Here is a 17,757-nt window from a genome sequence, read left to right as displayed (position 1 = left end):
CTGCAAACTGCACTTAACTACATGCACACAAATCCATGTCAGCTACTAACTCATACACATGAACCTTTCCTGTGCAAAGGCTGTCCTTGTTGCTGTGCTAAAATCGATAGCAGGAAGATTTAGTGCGAGGGACATCAATCGAATAATCAGTTAGGGGCTTGCAAAGAGATACACAGAGTAGGGTGGAACCTAATTGTACCAGATGAACCTCCAAATGAAATGTTTTTGCAGTGGCGTTCTTTCTAAGTTTCTAAACAAACCACTTTTTAGCTGCTTGCACAGTAACGTAGCTCTGACATGTATGACAGGAGATGTAGTTCAGTTTAAAACTCTTACTTTGAAATGATCAAAATGACATCATCACTCCGTAGAAACACTGTATGCTCACATGTCTAATACAGCTCTCCATCCTGCTAACATAATTAACAACCAGTCAAATACACATGCGCATATCTTTATATGTCATGTTCTTCTTATGCAACCGCTAGAAACTGATCATGTAATGTGTATAAAATTTAAAATAAACTGCCTTCCTGTACTGTGGCTATAACAAAGAGTTTTAGGACATTCAATGTGTGATTCGGTTACAGGGAGACGGCTGGACTTGTGATGAAAATTAATAGTATTCCTTCCCATGGATTAAAAAGACTCCATTTCAGTTGAGGTGGAATCATTTTTAAAATTACTTCCTGAAGGCAATGCCATTAATTTCCCAGAGGTTTCCTTTTACTTCCAACTTTCCCCTTCCTGTCAGATTTTCTGCTTCAGTTTCTGACCTCTCCTGGTTACTTGGAGAACAACAATCTATGTTCAAACAGCTTTGCAGCACCAAGGAAGCACACAAACAAACACACACACACATTTTGGATAAAATGGAAAATAAGAAACGTATAACTTTCAGAAACACCACATGGTCATCTACAATCCTTTATTCAGAAGGATAAAATATAGACTCTCTCTGTGGACTTCATTTTGCCCGTGCTCTCTTCAAAGAATATAGAAAATCTGTATAGTACTGTATAGATAAAAAGCAGCACTGATCTAGGGTTTGTCTGCCTCTGGTCCACCACTTTGAGTGAGCATTAGATGAACTGCTGACAACCAGGGTGTCTAGAGGATTAATCCTAATGACTACTGTGATCCCCAGGGAGGCACAGTGGAGTGCTGGTTAGCACTGTTGCATCACAGCGACAAGGTCCTGGGTTTGAAACTATAGGATAGCTGGGGCCTTTTGCTGTGGAGTTTGTATGTCCTCTCTGGGCACTCTGGCTTCCTCCCAGCATGTTAGGTTAACTGGTGACCTGTCAAGGGTCTACCTTGCCTCTTGTTCTATGACATTTCAATTCATCGGCAGCCATCACCTCAGAGCACTTTATATTGTAAGGTGAAGAACCTACAATACAACAATGGGAACTGCTGGAGTCGTCATAAAATTTGGTCCCGTGTCTTTTGGAGAGTGAAAAAGTTGGAAACATTGGAAACATATTAAAATAAGATGCTACTGCATATATGATCTCGTCCAGTGCTTTTAGCTTTTAGTTCAAAGTACCACTGAGCCAAATCCAGAGAACAGAGCTGAGATGTACAGCTGGAATCTCCCTGAACTGAACTGCTCACAGCAATTTATTAGTCAATATAGCTGCCTTAATATAGCTGCCTTAGACCCATTTCTGTAATATACTCACATATCTATATTATTGCTAATATATATTGTAATATATCTATATCACTAAAGCACTTCTGGATGGATGCAAACTGCATTTCGTTGCCCTGTACCTGTGCATGTGCAATGACAATAAAGTTGAATTCTATTCTATTCTATTCTATTAATTACTCAGTGGGGAACTTGTTAGAGATTTAGCACAAAGAGTGCAGTCAGACTTCTCTAACCTGACCAAAACAGTCCAGTGCAGTCCAACAGATGGTTGGAAACACTGTATAACAACCCCGACCTCATTAGTGTCGAACTGAGCTCGACAGATTTTGCTTCACTGAGTTCTGACAATTTACTTCCTTGCCAACACAAAAAAGGCATTCAGTTCCCTTCACCCTCCCGCAGACTGTCTGCAGAAAAACACATGTGCACATGCACACAAACATGCAAATACGTCTGGATCACACACACAAAACATTGCCTCAAATCTGGCTCAGGTGATATGACTGACTCTCATTTTAATATATTTCACGTCTGACCTTTTAACAGCTGTCCTTTTTTCCAGCTCAAGAACATACCAACTAAATGCAGATCAGATCAAACCTTCCTGAATATGCAAACATGAAATACACAGAAAAACACACCTGCGCGTACCAGGATTCCCACTGATTTACATTCATTTCTTTGTTTGACAGTTGACACCTAAAGCTTAACTTTTAAATATTTACATAATGGAAATATTTGAACTCTTAAAAAGGGGGAATTAAGTCTTTGGAGTGCAGCGCCACAAAGAGATATTATTAATATTGCATTAACACGAGTAACACAAGTACACCGGTGTTATACATACACTCATACACTTCAGTGAAGGACAGCCCACACCCAGCCACATGCAAATCATAGTAATTTGTCTGCTGCATAATGTACACAAACTCTCCCCTTACTGCCCGAACACAAGTCATTTAAACACCTTTTACCTGTATGTGACCGAATATTGCACCTATATGCCTGAGGCGTGACACACACAATTCTAGTGTGTCATGCACAAGCTTATTGCCAAACAGCTCCCCAGCTGAGCTGTTTGGCAATAAAGATCTGCACATTTGCATAACAGTGCTGATGTTATCTGCTAATCTTGGGACATGAGGAGTGTTGTCTGCAGTGCTTGAATGTGGAGGAGGACAGTGTGAGGAGGACCACAGTGTGGCTTTGGAAGAAGTGAACCATTTAAAGTTGTCCTGAGTTTTCTTAAGGGTAAAAGTTCAAAAGGTTTGCCTGCCAGCCTGTGCAGAGAGGTGTGCTTACCTTCGAAGCTCGTTGCAATGGGTTTCTGGAGCTGCTTTCCCAGAGAGAGCTGGTGACCCGGGAGAAGTCTGCCATGAGAATAATCTACTAAGGAGTAGAGGGAAATGTAATCAGGCATGTTTCCCATCCATGATATTCAATCAAGGATTTAATCAAACAGTTTTTACAGTAAAACAAAGTGTAATGAAATGGAATAGATCACAGCTTTTGTGCCATGGTTGCCCCAGTTTGTGTTATTCATATAATGGTTATATAGTGGAACATCATGACAGGTTAACAACTATAAGGCCTGATATGTTAAAAACCATGCACACTGAAAATAGGCCTATCCCTGCTTTCCCAGCTAGTAACCACTTATCCTTCTGCTTAAATTGTAGCAAGCAATCAGCAATAGCCTGCCCACCCACTATAACTTAAAAGGTAACCACAGAGCCCACTTAACACTGTGAATCATTCCCCCTGAGCCGGAGACACCCCTGGTGCGTCAATCCCCCCACAGCTATCAATCATTCAGACAGACAGAGCAGACCGGAAGTCTTCACAATAAAGGTTCACTTTTTGAACATTTTTGAACCTACCACGACCTGACTGTATTTGGCTGTGGGTCAAAAGGTCAAAAAGCATGAGGTGTTAATAAAATATGCTTACATTAATTAAAAATGATATTCAAAATAAATTAATAAATTAATAAATTAATAATAATAATAATAATAATAATAATAATAATAATAATAATAATAATAATAATAATAAATTTTATTTGAAAGCGTCTTTCAAAACACTCAAGACACTGTAGACAGCAGAATAATAAAAGCGACATAAAAGCAAACAGTTTACACAATCATAAAAGCATAAGACATAAAACAAATTGAAAATAGTAGAGTGAAGAGGTTACGTGCGATAAGCTATTTTGAACAAGTAAGTTTTCAGTTTGGACTTAAAGAGAGAGAAGTGATATTTCTTTATTTACTCTATATTTATACAAATTTATCGGGGGGGGGACACTAAAACGAAGTAAATAAACTACTAAAAGCTACAACATACTCTTCCGAGGGCTTTTACTTTTGAAGGTTGTCCCACAGCTTCCTTTCCCGCTTCATTTTTTTTAAAACCCCGTCTGACTTAACAACCGTTGCAGATCGATGATGACCGAGCGGCTCGGATCTGCTGTCGTCTTCAGGACACAGGAGCACCACGGCGCATCGTCAGCCACCCAGGGCTCAGCCTGAAATCTCGGTTTAAACTGGATTTTCTTTCAGATTCCTGCCTCATTAATTCGGTTTGTAATTCACACGGAGGTCCTGGTCGGTAGGTTTCTGCTCTGGATCCCGTTTCTTTCGGCGGTCTCATTGCAGCTTACTGCGTTTATCCATGGAAACAACCAACTGAAGTGCAGTCGGCTATTTCTCTGCACTTTGTTTAAAAGAGATCGTTATTCACCTGACCCGTGCTTTATGGTTGTTAGGATGATTAATTCTGATCTTGTAGGACAGGAATTTTCTTATTGTGGGACATTTTTATTTATTTAAGAGTTATTATTATTGTTGATTTTTGATAACATATTGTAGTTGAGGTGACAGATGTAGGATCATAGGATGCTTAGGATGCACCAACATAGTGCTCTTCTTGTTGTAGCTGCTGTCTCTCTCACGTGACACCTCACCTGCTGTTATACCTGGATGAATTCATATTTGTTTGCGCTCAAGCTTAACTGTGTGGAAACCTCTAATGTGTACTGTACATAATATAATTGGTTTGTGCATTTGTGTCTATGTGTGTGTGTTGTATATTGTATATTATTTGCCCTTCAGATTAGATGCCAAACTTAATTTCACAGTTTGAGTTATATAACTTTAAATGACAGTAAATCTAATCTATTCTTATTTTGTTCTGTCCACCATGTTCTCTTATTCTTCTTCACCTGTGCATCAGAAAAAAAATGGAGATGCTGCCTGATTTATGGAAGGAGGACTACTGGCTTCCTCCTGGTGTGACCTGGAGAGACATGGAACAAATGGGGGACTCCAACCGCCCCAGACCCCTGGACCTTCTCATCGCTCTGCCCCTCGCCCTCGGCTTCGTAGCCCTCCGCTACATGTTTGAAAGGTAGCACACAGGCCTTCTTTGTTTTGAAATGGGTGAGTGAGTGTTTGAGATAGTGAAGGGTCTGCAGCAGAGCACACAAACATTTCACTCCACTGAAGCTGAAACAGCACTTACAAGTCTTTTCGAAAATACAGCAATCATATGAAGTCGTTGTCACCACTGGGGAAAAAAGTAGTCGCACTGCATTTGCTTCCTATAGCCATCCACAGTATCAATAGAGAGGACTTTGTAAGAGGATCCGAGCTGTGGGACAGTGAGCAGGTGTTTTTGTGTTTTTGGTGAGTGGAGCTGGCATTGTTAGCATGGGGGGAGAAAGACTCTGGAAACTAGAGAGGAAGATAAACAGAAATGAAATGAGGGAGAAAATTAGAGATGTTCAAACCTAAATGAAGGTAATTTAACATATTAGCTGTGAGCAAACAAGCAGAAGATGCGTCAAGAGACTCAAATTGCTTGTTAATCATACTTAAGATGTCATGTGATTGTCAAATGATCTCATGTTCCTGGAGTGGAAAAAAATCATGCATGGCTATGATTAACTAATAAAAGCAGGCTTGTTTGCAGGTTTGTAACAATGCTTTAACCTAATGTTTTTTAACTGTTGTGTTGCTAAGTGAGTGGTAATACAATGCATTCATATGTAAGTGCAGTCACACGCTGGTCACCCAGCGCTCTATTTACAGCTAAACAGTGACTGCTACCCCGAGTATCCCCCGTCCTCTTTCTAAGATACCTTTTGTTCTCTCTGCCCTCAGGTTTGTTGCCCCACCCATGGCCAGGTGTCTTGGGGTGAAGAATAGATTTCAAGTGACCGCTGCACCATCGCCGAATCTGGAGTCGTTTTACATCCAGAACAGGAGAGAGCCGACACAGGTGAGCCTGAGGAGGCCTCTGCACGCATGCAAACACGTGGCTTAGTCTTTGAATTTGTATTTCTTTAAAGTCAGGTGTTTTTCAAATGATTAAACTGGCGTGTTTTCATTTGAAAGTTAAATTTGTGTGTAAAGGCACTTTGTTTTCCCTTTCCCCCACAGCATTAAACACACAACCCCACAAGGTCATCTTGTGACCTTTCACAGGCTTCTGGCTAAATAGAAATGAGTCCAGCAGACATTTGCTTTTGCTCTAAAGACTGAAGAAATATGGAGGGTCAGCTTAATGACTTATTGGCTGAAAACTGACAAAAAGCCTCATAACTTAGAAACGGTGCACGGTGGCACGGTGGTTAGCACTGTTGCCGCACAGCAAGAAGGTCCTGAGTTCAATTCCACCATCAGGCCGGGGTCTTTCTGTGTGGAGTTTGCATGTTCTCCCCGTGTTTGCGTGGGTTCCCTCCGGGTACTCCGGCTTCCTCCCACCGTCCAAAAACATGCAGTTAGTGGGGATAGGTTAATTGGAAAATCCAAATTGCCACTAGGTGTGAATGTGCGAATGAATGTGAGTGCGAATGGTTGTCTGTCCCTGTGTGTTGGACTGGCGACCTGTCCAGGGTGTACCCTGTCTCTCGCCCTATGACAGCTGGGATGGGCTCCAGCGCCCCCCGCGACTCTGAAAAGGATAAGCGGAAGCGAATGGATGGATGGAACTTAGAAACTATGATTCTTACAAGTGTGGTGTGTTCTTTTAACATATAGACAAAGACTTGAAATAGCAGGTCACATTTGACCTCTGACCCCTGTAGATTGATCTGAAGGTCAACATGTTAATAATGCTATATAGAGCTATTTAAAACTATGCTTCTTTCTGCCATTGTTTCCACTGTAGGCATATAAAGAATGATATGTAAATATCACATTATTTTTTATGACTTTGTTATGTACAATATAGTAACAGGTTATAACTTTTAAAATACTGTTTAGATACATATAGAAAGTTTCTGACTAAGTTTATTTTGTTTTTGGAAAGCAAAATGAACATGTGATCAAGATTATTTAAACAAATTTCACTAAACAATGAAATGAATGCTACATATGTAAACATTAATAAGAAATAATAAAATAAATATACTCAAAAATGATGTCAACTATATTCAAATGGGTTTGAACAGGAGAAATAAATCGAAGCCTGCACGTCGCACTTACTTTTACTGCACTACAAACTTCTTAAAGTACGTTTTAAAAGAACAATACGAACACGTTGCATTCGAGCGTCGCTTGCTCCACCTCAACTCATTCTGTGCTGTTTTTTGTTTCAGAGTGAAATGGAAGGCTTGATGCTGTCGTGCCGCAAAACGCAGAGACAAATAGAGACGTGGTTCAAGCGTCGCAGGAGCCAAGACAAGCCGTCTAAAACCAAGAAGTTTGGTGAAGCTGCGTAAGTATTTCCCCTCCACGCCTCCGTCATTGTCCAGTTACTGATGAGTTCCTTCAATAGAAGATCCTCCACCAGTCTCCACAATGACCGATCCTGGAAAAGCTCGCAAGAACTCTGACACTGTCCAAAGCTTTGGCTGGTTACATTTTTAAAGTGCTTTTTTAAATGGCCAGAGTTTCTCATCTCAGTCGCTGTCTTTCAGTTGGAGGTTCTTCTTCTACCTCACAGCTTTTGTGGCTGGATTGTCCTGCCTGGTTGATGTGAGTGACAACATTTTATAGCAATGACATTTTACTCCTACTATTGATGCTAAAACAATAAGTGAGTGAAAAAAAATCAATTTAACCTTTGTGTTGTCCTGGGGTCATTTTTGTCCCAAAAAGAAATCTTTTGCTATCAAAAATGTGTTTTTTATTCATTAAATGGTCTGAAAATAAGTGAAGTTATTCAGTACTATGCTATGCATGATTGGAATAAGTTGGAATAAGTAATTTGATTTATTTATGGGGGTTTTATTGGATTTTGTAACACCTGTTGTCCTTGGGGGTCAAAAACGGCCCAAAGTAAAAAGTGTTGCAAAGGGCCATATTTTCATACCATACTGCTTTCAAACATCTTGGATCACTGATGTGTGGGGTCATGCAATGCTCATAACAACAACAACAAAACAGGAAGCACAATGAGGAGGCAGGTGCTCTACATTTAATTCAATTTTAATTATACAGCACCAAATCACAACAACAGTCGCATCAAGGTGCTTCATATTGTAAGGTAGACTCTACAATAATACCTACACAGAAATTATCTCACAAGCCTCCATTGCACTGGAGGCTTGTGAGATAATTTTTTTTACCATGTTGTGGAAAGGAATGACCAGTAAAGAAATGCACATATTGTCCTCTAGTGTAATGAGGAGGAATAATCAATGTTCAGGAAGATCCAGGGTTAGAAGATAAAGAAAATATTGCCAATATTTAGATCAAATGCTACCTTTTCTCTGAAAAATCACATCAGCCACCTGCAGAAGTGGAAGAAGGCTATGAAGTGAAGGAAAGTGATGAAGAATCTGAAGTATGTTCAAGTAGGTTCTCAGGCATCCAGAATGTGGTAGTCTGAAGAGCTTGGAAAGAAAGTGACTGGGCTTCTTGAAGTTTCTTGAATTTTCAGAATGTGAAACTAAAATAGAAGATGTGTCAGAGGACTACACATCTTCTATTTCAATTATGATGAAGATCAAGCAAGAACGAGGAGTCAGCTGAGACAGGAATATTTGCAGTAATATGAGGAAACATTGATCTGGTCTTCTATCCTTCCCAGTGACAGACGATGCAGGACTCTCTCGTGCGTCACAGAGAAAGACAATCTACCACGGCACATATGCCAGGTCCCATACTGATTACCTAAAATCCTTAGATTGCTTTTCTACGCGAGCGCTGAAAGCATTATACACCATGTATTCTGCTTGTATTATGCTTTTTAACGTTCACATGCCAATGGATGCATCAGAGACCAAGTTGGGGTTCAGTAACGTGTCCAAGGACACCTTGGTAAGAACTCCAGACTAGAGCACACAGAGATTGAACCAACAACCATCCAATTAGCAGATGACCTGCTCTACAGCCAACTCAATGACAAACAAGGAGGGACAACAAGAGAGGAAGAAAAATGGATCAAGAGCAGCTGTAGGCATATGTGGGTGTGTTGATTCTTACTGCCGTGCATCCAGTAGAGTCGCTACGGCCAGTTTATGACATCCAGAGTCTTTTAGGGCAGTTTTCATGCTACCGTGACTGACACAAGATTAATCACAGAATCGCAAAAAGGATATCATTCCTTGATAAAGAAACAATAAATGATCATTGTTCATGACACAAACATGCTCCCATTGGAGGTGTATGGAACAAGTGGGTGTTTCTCCTGCTGTGATGTAAGATCCAGGTACTGATATGACTGTGTGAGCACCAAGTCCCCTTCAGAGGACTCTGTCCATTCCAACAGAACATCCCAAGTAAACCGGGGAACTACGAGATAAAAACATGTGCAGTATGTGATGTCAGGTAATGAGTTGGAATAAAGTTGTATAAAACCTTGAAACACAGAGATGGATGATATTTTATACTTATTGCTTTCAAACCAGATGCGGTCATTTTTGACCCCAGAAGACAACAGATGTGATTATTTGCTGCCAGTGAAAAACTTGAAGTAGTTTAAAAACAGCTTCCTAAATTAACTTTGACATATACCCGTCTGTGATCATCTGTTAAAGAAACCAACTCTGGTTGTGAAACGATAATCACAATAACTGATGATTTAATTTATTTTTTTTTACCCAAAAACAAAGACACATTTCATTTAAATGAGGTTTTATCAGACATAAATTTGAAATGGAATAAAGAAATCGTGTCAAAATGTTTGAATTAAGTTTTAATTAAAAGTGGGGGAAAAATCCACTTCATATTAATTAAGTATCAATCAAACCAGATGGAGTCATTTTTGACCCCTGAGGACAACAGGTGTGGAAATCGGGAGGACATTATGAGGGATAATCTGAAAGTTATTTCTGTCCTTTCATACGTTTCCACCTCTTCAGGTTTATTCTAAATTTTTCCCTGTCTGTGCAGAAACCGTGGTTCTGGGACCTCAGGGAATGTTGGAGGCAGTATCCATTTCAGGTGAAAACATTACATACACCACATGACTACTTTGGTAAAACAGAGTGTGCTCCATTAAAATAACCGTTGTGAAAGTCTCATTATTTATGTTGAAAGTGTAACCTGTGTACGGATAGGTAATCCAATTACACCTATTTTACAGAGGAGCTGTAAAACAAGCACAATACAGTAAATTCATGTACGGCATTCAAACTACAGAGAGTTAACCAGGTTATTTATATAGTGCCAGGATGTCAGAAATGAAGTTAAAAAGTTAAATATGTGCATGTGTAACTTTGATTATATTCAGTTACTCAAGATGGGGTTAAATAAATCTAAACAAGCCAAGAATTAGAGGCCCTGATAATTAACGGCTTATTATAAAGAATCACACATTTACCCGGTTACTGATTTGGCTTGGTCGTTAACTTTGGCCATGAAACTGCATTAGTTTGATATTTAACGCATCCTGGTTCTATATTTAGAAAAGTAAAATATTTTATATTCATATTTACTGCTACTAATAATAATAATACATAATAAATTATGTGTATAAAAAGTCTATGATAAATACATTTACAAGTTTCTAAAAGTAAGCATAATAATCCCTAAAAATGGAAAGTAAAACACATTGTGCCACACATACGAGAATATATATATATATATATATATATATATATATATATATATATATATATATATATATATATATATATATGTATATATATATATATATATATATATATATGTATATATATATATATATATATATATATATGTATATATATATATATATATGTATATATATATATATATATATATGTATATATATATATATATATATATATATATATATATATATATGTATATATATATATATGTATATATATATATGTATATATATATATGTATATATATATATATATGTATATATATATATGTATATATATATATGTATATATATATATATATATATATGTATATATATATATATATATATATATATGTATGTATATGTATGAAAAAATAAATAAAAATACCGTCATGGCTGAGAATAGTTTCAATCCATCTAATTGTAGTTTATAGGCAAAGAGTGATCCATTATACCGCCTAGTGGGACTAAAAACAAAATGAGTTGCTCAGATTCTTAGGCTTCGGTGGCAAGTGTAAGGATAGCGACACGCTAGAATTATTCATGATAGTTTCCCTTCCTTTCTTAAACAGAAAAGCTTATAAATACATTTCAAATCCTCCACCTGTGTAGGTGCAGTGCTCCCTACTGTTCTGCCAGTATTTAAAGTCCAGGTATTTTATAAAAAAATCACCTTTATATTTGTCCTCCTCAGCCCATGGAGAGAGCCCACTACTGGTACTACATGCTGGAGCTGGGATTTTATGGCTCTCTGCTCCTTCGGATCTCTGTGGATGTCAAGAGGAAGGTGAGGATGTTACACAACAGGCTGCGTTCAGCCCCGGCGACACGTAGCAAAGTGTTTATTTAAACAGAAGCGCTTGTGCATTGAACGGCCCGTTTTGTTACGCAAGCATTGCATTGAAAGCAGCTGATTCACTGCGTGCGCTGCCCTTTTAGATACGCCAGAGTTTATATACAGATTGCTGCTGACTGAGTTGCATGTTTCACACATTCCACCACAGAGTGCGTTGCCAGATTTCTTCCTGTCTCACGCAGCAGATGCCCTTTACAGAAGTTAGCTGTTGGGATGATGTTGGTCTAACTGTGGTCATATTTCATGTTTCTCTCACTTCACTTCTGCTTTAATGAGAAACCTGACCAGCACATGGTTAATGAGTGACTGTCTTCTGTTGACATCTGATGGTTCTTTTGTTTTGCTCACTGCATGTTTGCCTTTGCAGGATTTTAAGGAACAGGTCGTCCACCACTTGGCTACCATCTTCCTGCTCAGTTTCTCTTATTGTGCCAACTACATTCGCATCGGCACCTTGGTCATGCTGCTCCACGACTCCTCTGACATCCTGCTAGAGGTAACCTGCAGATCCTTTTATTTATGCTCTAAAGGTAAAATAAAGGTCATTTACGGTCTTTTTTTTTTTTTTACATGTGCAGGAAAAAACATCTTGGGAATCTTTAAAAATATAATATTCACTTTGGCCAGACATCCTACATTAATGTAGAAAATTGAAAGAAATGAGAAAAACTGACTGTACAAACTACAATCAGAAGTTCAAACTGCACTTTAGGCTATTCTTAGAAAATATTTATCTAAGACCTCTGCAGTAGCCTGCAGGAAGCAGAAGGATCCTGTGATTGTGCCATGATAGCTAGCGGTGCTGACTGACCTTTGTTAACCTGTGCAAAAGACACAATTGTGAATAACATCAGGCTTCTAAACCTGAGCTGCTTGATGCTTTTTATTTTTGCACTGAAAATGAGAAAACAGCAGGCGTTCTTAGTGTTCTGCTTGACTTAAAGACTGAGCTGTTTTTCCCCATTCTGAAAACATTTAGTTTGTTATTTTATTATCCATATCTACATAGCACTATTGTTGGGATTTGCTATGTGACTTTATTGCACGGTTATTATTTCTGCAGCCTGCAAAGATGTTCAACTACGGCGCTGGCTGGAGGAGATCGTGTGACACCCTGTTTGTTATGTTCGCTGTGATCTTCCTCGTGACTCGGCTGGTGATTTTTCCCAGCAAGTAAGAGATAATTCTCCTTTTTTTGTCGTTAAATTGCTCGATAACTGTAAAAGAAGTGTGGATGAATTTGAACTCTCTCATCAGCAACTTGACTCTAGCTATTCGATTACTTACAGAATCATTCACACCACCCTGGTACTGTCCATGGAGGTGTTTGAGCCTTTTGCTGGCTACTACTTTTTTAACATCCTGCTGATGGTGCTGCAAGGTCTGCACATCTTCTGGGCCAAGTTGATCTTGCACATGGTCTATAAGTTCCTGAAAGGCAAGGTGAGAAAGAGCAGTGAAGCTATAGTGCGTCACGAGATGTCTCTGACATGTTTTCAATTGTTTTGCAGTTCTAATTCTTACGTGATACCACTTGATGCAAACAAGCAAAGAGTCCAATTAAAAGGACGACAGGGAGCATCCAGAAAACTGAACCAGTCAGCTTTATGTCCTCATTCACAGCCCTGTGGTCACAAGAAAATAAATCAGTGTCACCCACTCATTTGTTTTTGGACCTTCTTCGTAGTTTGTAGTGTGAAACCTTCTGTTTTCTTCCTCAGCTGGAAAAAGATGAACGCAGTGATGAAGAAAGTGAGGTTGAAGAGGAAGAGGAGGAAAAAGGGGGAGAGGAGAACAAGGACCCAGGAGTTGACTGTTACTGGGAGAAAAGTAAAGACTCTCTTAACTCCAAACTGTCTATGCTCACCAACAGCTGTGTCCTTAACAACCTGGCCAACCACAGGTCGTCTGTGGTGGACAGAATGCGTAAAGCTCAGTAGGAACGTTCTCCGTCTGTTGTTTTCCTTTACTAATGTGAACTGGGTGTGTTCAGTCAGAGCGGTGTCTGTGAGTCAGATGATGCTACTGTCCTTCACTTTTAACTGTGAGAAACTGAAGCAGAAAACATTCTCTTTAAAGCCGGTGTCATAAAACAGGTGTCATAGCGCCCTGCTACACACAGGAAGCACAATCCTGAGCCTCAGTAACGCTGTACAATGATCCATAGTGATTCACTGTCTTTAAAGAGGGACGGCAGCCTTCATTTGAAATGTTTTGTGCTTGCTAATGTCCACTGTAGCCTTCACTGCACACGGTTTTCTTTTTATTTATTAGGCTCACGAAGCAAACATTTAAAAGTACAACAGAGATTATTAACACGAACATAAACCAATATCGAAACAAAAGAGCAGGTTGATGTATGTTCATGCGTAGATAGAAGTGCTCTTTAATTACTGTAAAATACTGTTACATTTAAATGCTGAAAATAAAATGATCATTTAGTCTTTCTACCTTTATTTCTTTTTTTGGTTAAAGATTTTGAAAACCACCTCAACTGGCTCCTCATATCGAAAGGAGCCAGTTGAGGTGGTTCGGGCATCTGACAAGGATGCCTCCTGGGCTGGGCGAGGTGTTCCAGGCCTGTCCCACCGGGAGAAACCCCCGGGGCAGACCCAGGACACACTGGAGAGATTATATCACTCGGCTGGCCTGGGAACGCCTTGGTGTTCCCCCTGACGAGCTGGAGGAGGTGGCTGGGGAGAGGAAGGTCTGGGCCTCTTTTCTTGGGCTGCTGCCTCCCTGACCCGGCCCCGGATAAGCGGAAGAAAATGGATGGAGGGATGGATTTTGAAAAATATTTCAGTATGTGATTTTGTAGAATTAAAGTGCTGTGCAAAAGTCTTCAGCCACCCAGGAAGATGGGGTGGAGGTGCAGCCATTTAGTCAAAAGTGTTTACGCAGAAGTGGAAAAAATTCATAGAAGGAAAAAGTTTATTGCTCTAAACCTCTTGAAGGGCATTCAAAGTTCTTCTTTGGATGTTCGCTGCCTTTTGTACTGTTCTCTGTGTAAAAAATCCCACACTGCTCGAAAAATGTTGAGGCCCGGACTCTGGGGAGGACAGTCCATGATTCATAGTGTTTCATTGTGTGCCAGATGTATTTTTCTTAGATTCTATAAAAGAAATTGGAACAAATTATGTGTTTAAGTAGCAAAAAATACAATTGAAAACTATTTTGTTGGTAAGCTGTGTAGACACAACACTAGTTCATCCCAATGATTATAACAAAAAATCAAATCTCATACAGTCACTGATTCATCATTAGGTTAGGTGCCTTTTTAATGCTTTCATGATTTATAGAACAGTAATAAGAGTCTTAAATAAACACAAAAACTTTGAAAGATCTTCAGAAATCTTGGAGAACTGTTTGTGTTATTTTTCCAGGATCACTTTACACAAATAAGTAAGGGTGGCTAACGAGTTCTGCACAGTACTGTAGTCTAAGGAGCGTCTGGACTTCTTTAAGTTGCTTGAACACGTTTCACCTCTCATAAGAAGCTTCTTCAGTTCTAAGGGCAAATGGTGGAGAGTCCCAGATTTAAGCCCTGTGGGAGTGTCCCCCCAAGAGAGACATGGACCCCCTAATGATCCTCTACCTAATTACACAAGCTGAGGTGTGAAGACGGGTGTAGGTCACAATCAGCCAAGGTTTGGGGTGAGCTCATTGTGAAACCCACTTTCGTGTGAGGTCAGATGGCCCAGGATGAGAGTGGGCGTTAAGGTGTCTGGGAAGGGAACTGGATTATAGATGGCCGACAGTTGGTGTCGTAAACCACCGCCTCTGTTCGAAGATGGTCGCTCACAGTGGACAGAGATGTCTTCTTTCAGTCCTCTTTCAAACTCTCCAAAATGTGAACTTTGGCATCCTCGAAAGCGTGACCTTTGTCCTTTAGATGGAGAAGCACCGCCGAGTCTTGTCCAGCGGAGGTGGCTCTTCTATGTTGTGCCATGCATTGTGAAGTGGCTGTTTGGTCTCTCCAATGTAGAGGTCTGGGCATTCCTCGCTGCACTGCACAGCATACACCACATTTTTGAGTTTGTGTTTAGGAATTTTGTCTTTGGGATGAACCAGTTTTTGGCTGAGTGTGTTGCTGGGTCTGAAGTACATTGGGATGCCGTGCTTGGAGAAGACTCCTGAGGTTTTTCCGAGCACCTTAGACTATGATGACCTGGATGACCGAGAACCTTCACAGACACAGTACTGTAGATTAAACAGTGTCACTATCACCGCTGTTGTGCATCGCCATCTGCTGGCAGCTTCTACAACCACACTAAGGAGGTCCACAGACTTGAATTGCAAAAATGTTTAATGACCATAATATCACTTTTATGTGAAACCTCTCTCTCTCGTGAAGGAGTTGTTTTTTTAAAATGCACACATAGTTACAAATGTTCCAGCAGAAGAAGAGACGAAAAGGATTATGGTCTGTGATGGAAGTCTTTCCATGAGCCCTTTGTTTTGGAATAAAATGTCGTAGCTCCTGATGGGTGATTAGAAAGATTCACTCTAGAAGTGATTCAGTTTGTTCACAAGAAAAAGCTCAACTTCTCTCTTTTATTGTTTCTCATGTGGGCTTAATGATGACTCATATTTTATTAATCAATAGTGTTTGCCTTAATTCTTATATTATCAATGCTACTAAGAGCAGGACTTCTTCTTTTCTATTTAGTTTAAATCTATTAGTCTTAAATTAAATATGTAGAATAAAGTTGAAGGAATTTCTGAAAAACAATATTTAACTGGATTAAATCATGAAACTTAATTGTCCTCGCTTTTCTCTCTTCTTCTATATTTGTTTTTTTCAATAATTATTATTTCATTCTTATTGTACCTTTGTGTCATTCATCATAGCAAACACTTGCAGTTAATCTGCGACCTGTTAGTGAGTTTCATCCCAACGTTAGTTACTCCCTCTGTGCAGCAGTGTCAGCAGGACAGATTAAAAACAAAGCACTGGATAAAACTTGTTCACAGCGCTCTGCTCACTGAGTTTCTGAGCGGCTGGTGAACAGAAAGCTTATAAACTTTCTTCTCCTTAACTTCTGAAACGATCATTTTTGTCTGGGAACTCAGTGCACAGTATTACTACATTCATTTTGCTTTATAACTGGATTGGTGTAACTAACAAAGCTCTGTGCATGTAGTAGTACATGCCCACAGTAGCTGTAACCATTAAGTTACTGTCTCACGCTCTTTGCTGGGAAACAGCTTGAGGATGGACTCACCCTGTCAGAATATAACATCCAAAAAGGTGGATTTCACCACGATGGAAGAAAACTGCTGTTTGTTAAATGTTTTAAAGTTGCATTGATGGTTATATACCCATGTCTTTCTCTCAGATTCCAACCCTCACCTTGTCCTACGTCTGAGAGGGGGCATCATTGAGCCATCACTGAAGCAGCTGGCTCAGAAGTACAACTGTGACAGGATAATCTGCCGCAAGTATGTATACAAAACCAGCACACACAAATATTAGCGAGACTGAACTCATTCTCAGAGAGGTGAGGGGATAATTCCCCTAAGATAAGATAAGATGTTTTGAGCGGATTGCTAAAAACTGATTCCACTTGATTTCATCTTTTTGCAGGGTGCATGGGAAAGGTCCGAAGAAGTAAAACCTTTAGTTGCTCCTTATGCACATGAGGTTTTTAGGAAAAAATGCATTATTAGCAAGGCTAAATAATTACTGAGTGGCTGATTAAATAATTTTCCTCTTTCAAAGAACAGTTGTCAGAATCAAATTCAGTGGCAGATTTTAGGTTGACTGGGAGTAAGCTCTCCCAGAGCTTTGATGGCTCCAAGTTGAGTGTTAGCAGATACATATCACAGCCCTCAGTAAAGCAGCGATCTACAGATTCCATCTCACTAATCTAAAGATTTCTGTCATCCGTCTTAGGTGCTATGCTCGTCTGCATCCACGTGCCATCAAGTGTGGACACACCCGCAACATCAGACTGAGGATTCTGTAATCTGATTACACAATCCAGCCGTTAAAAATGCTCCATCAGATTGAATAAAACTCTTAATATTGAAGAAAACCTTTTTTACCTCTTATTTTGAAATGTGTTAAACATCAAAATTGAAGAAAACGTGATCGTAACACATTTTTTGCCATATTTAGATCTTTTCCAAAGTTCAGCTTAATCAGGATGTGAATATGAGCTGAATGATTAAAAGAAAAAAATAGATTATAAAGTTGGCCAGTATATTTTTCAAAAGC

The 17,757-nt window shown here is 39.4% G+C and overlaps 1 protein-coding gene across 3 annotated transcripts; it reads left to right on the top strand.

The window, feature by feature from the left end:
• Nucleotides 1–4,088: 4,088 nt before the first annotated feature.
• Nucleotides 4,089–17,562, top strand: LOC308383801 (ceramide synthase 2-like). 3 transcript variants are annotated; one of them, XM_080861920.1, is made up of 13 exons: nt 4,089–4,267; nt 4,892–5,065; nt 5,821–5,938; nt 7,260–7,378; nt 7,581–7,638; nt 10,000–10,050; nt 11,376–11,468; nt 11,905–12,033; nt 12,601–12,710; nt 12,827–12,980; nt 13,259–13,367; nt 16,877–16,979; nt 17,434–17,562. In XM_080861920.1, exons 2-13 carry the CDS (start codon nt 4,899–4,901, stop codon nt 17,504–17,506), a joined length of 1,284 nt encoding a protein of 427 aa, XP_080718046.1. In that variant the 5' UTR covers nt 4,089–4,267; nt 4,892–4,898; the 3' UTR covers nt 17,507–17,562. The 3 variants fall into 3 exon arrangements, with proteins under 3 accessions (XP_080718046.1, XP_080718047.1, XP_080718045.1); XM_080861919.1 differs by having other exon boundaries at nt 4,103–4,238; XM_080861921.1 differs by lacking the exons at nt 16,877–16,979; nt 17,434–17,562 and having other exon boundaries at nt 13,259–13,981.
• The last annotated feature ends 195 nt before the right edge of the window (nt 17,563–17,757 follow it).

The sequence above is a fragment of the Rhamphochromis sp. 'chilingali' genome, assembly GCF_963969265.1.
Source record: "Rhamphochromis sp. 'chilingali' genome assembly, chromosome: 16".
NCBI classification, from domain to species: domain Eukaryota; kingdom Metazoa; phylum Chordata; class Actinopteri; order Cichliformes; family Cichlidae; genus Rhamphochromis; species Rhamphochromis sp. 'chilingali'.
This window is presented reverse-complemented; position numbering and strand designations above follow the sequence as displayed.

Bases quoted from the DNA above. Each gene is read 5' to 3' on its own strand.
- LOC308383801 (XM_080861920.1), top strand. From the start codon at position 4,899: ATGGAGATGCTGCCTGATTTATGGAAGGAGGACTACTGGCTTCCTCCT. The intron at 11,469-11,904 runs GTGAGGATGTTA...TTGCCTTTGCAG, and splicing joins CTGTGGATGTCAAGAGGAAG to GATTTTAAGGAACAGGTCGT. The intron at 12,981-13,258 runs GTGAGAAAGAGC...TTTCTTCCTCAG, and splicing joins ATAAGTTCCTGAAAGGCAAG to CTGGAAAAAGATGAACGCAG.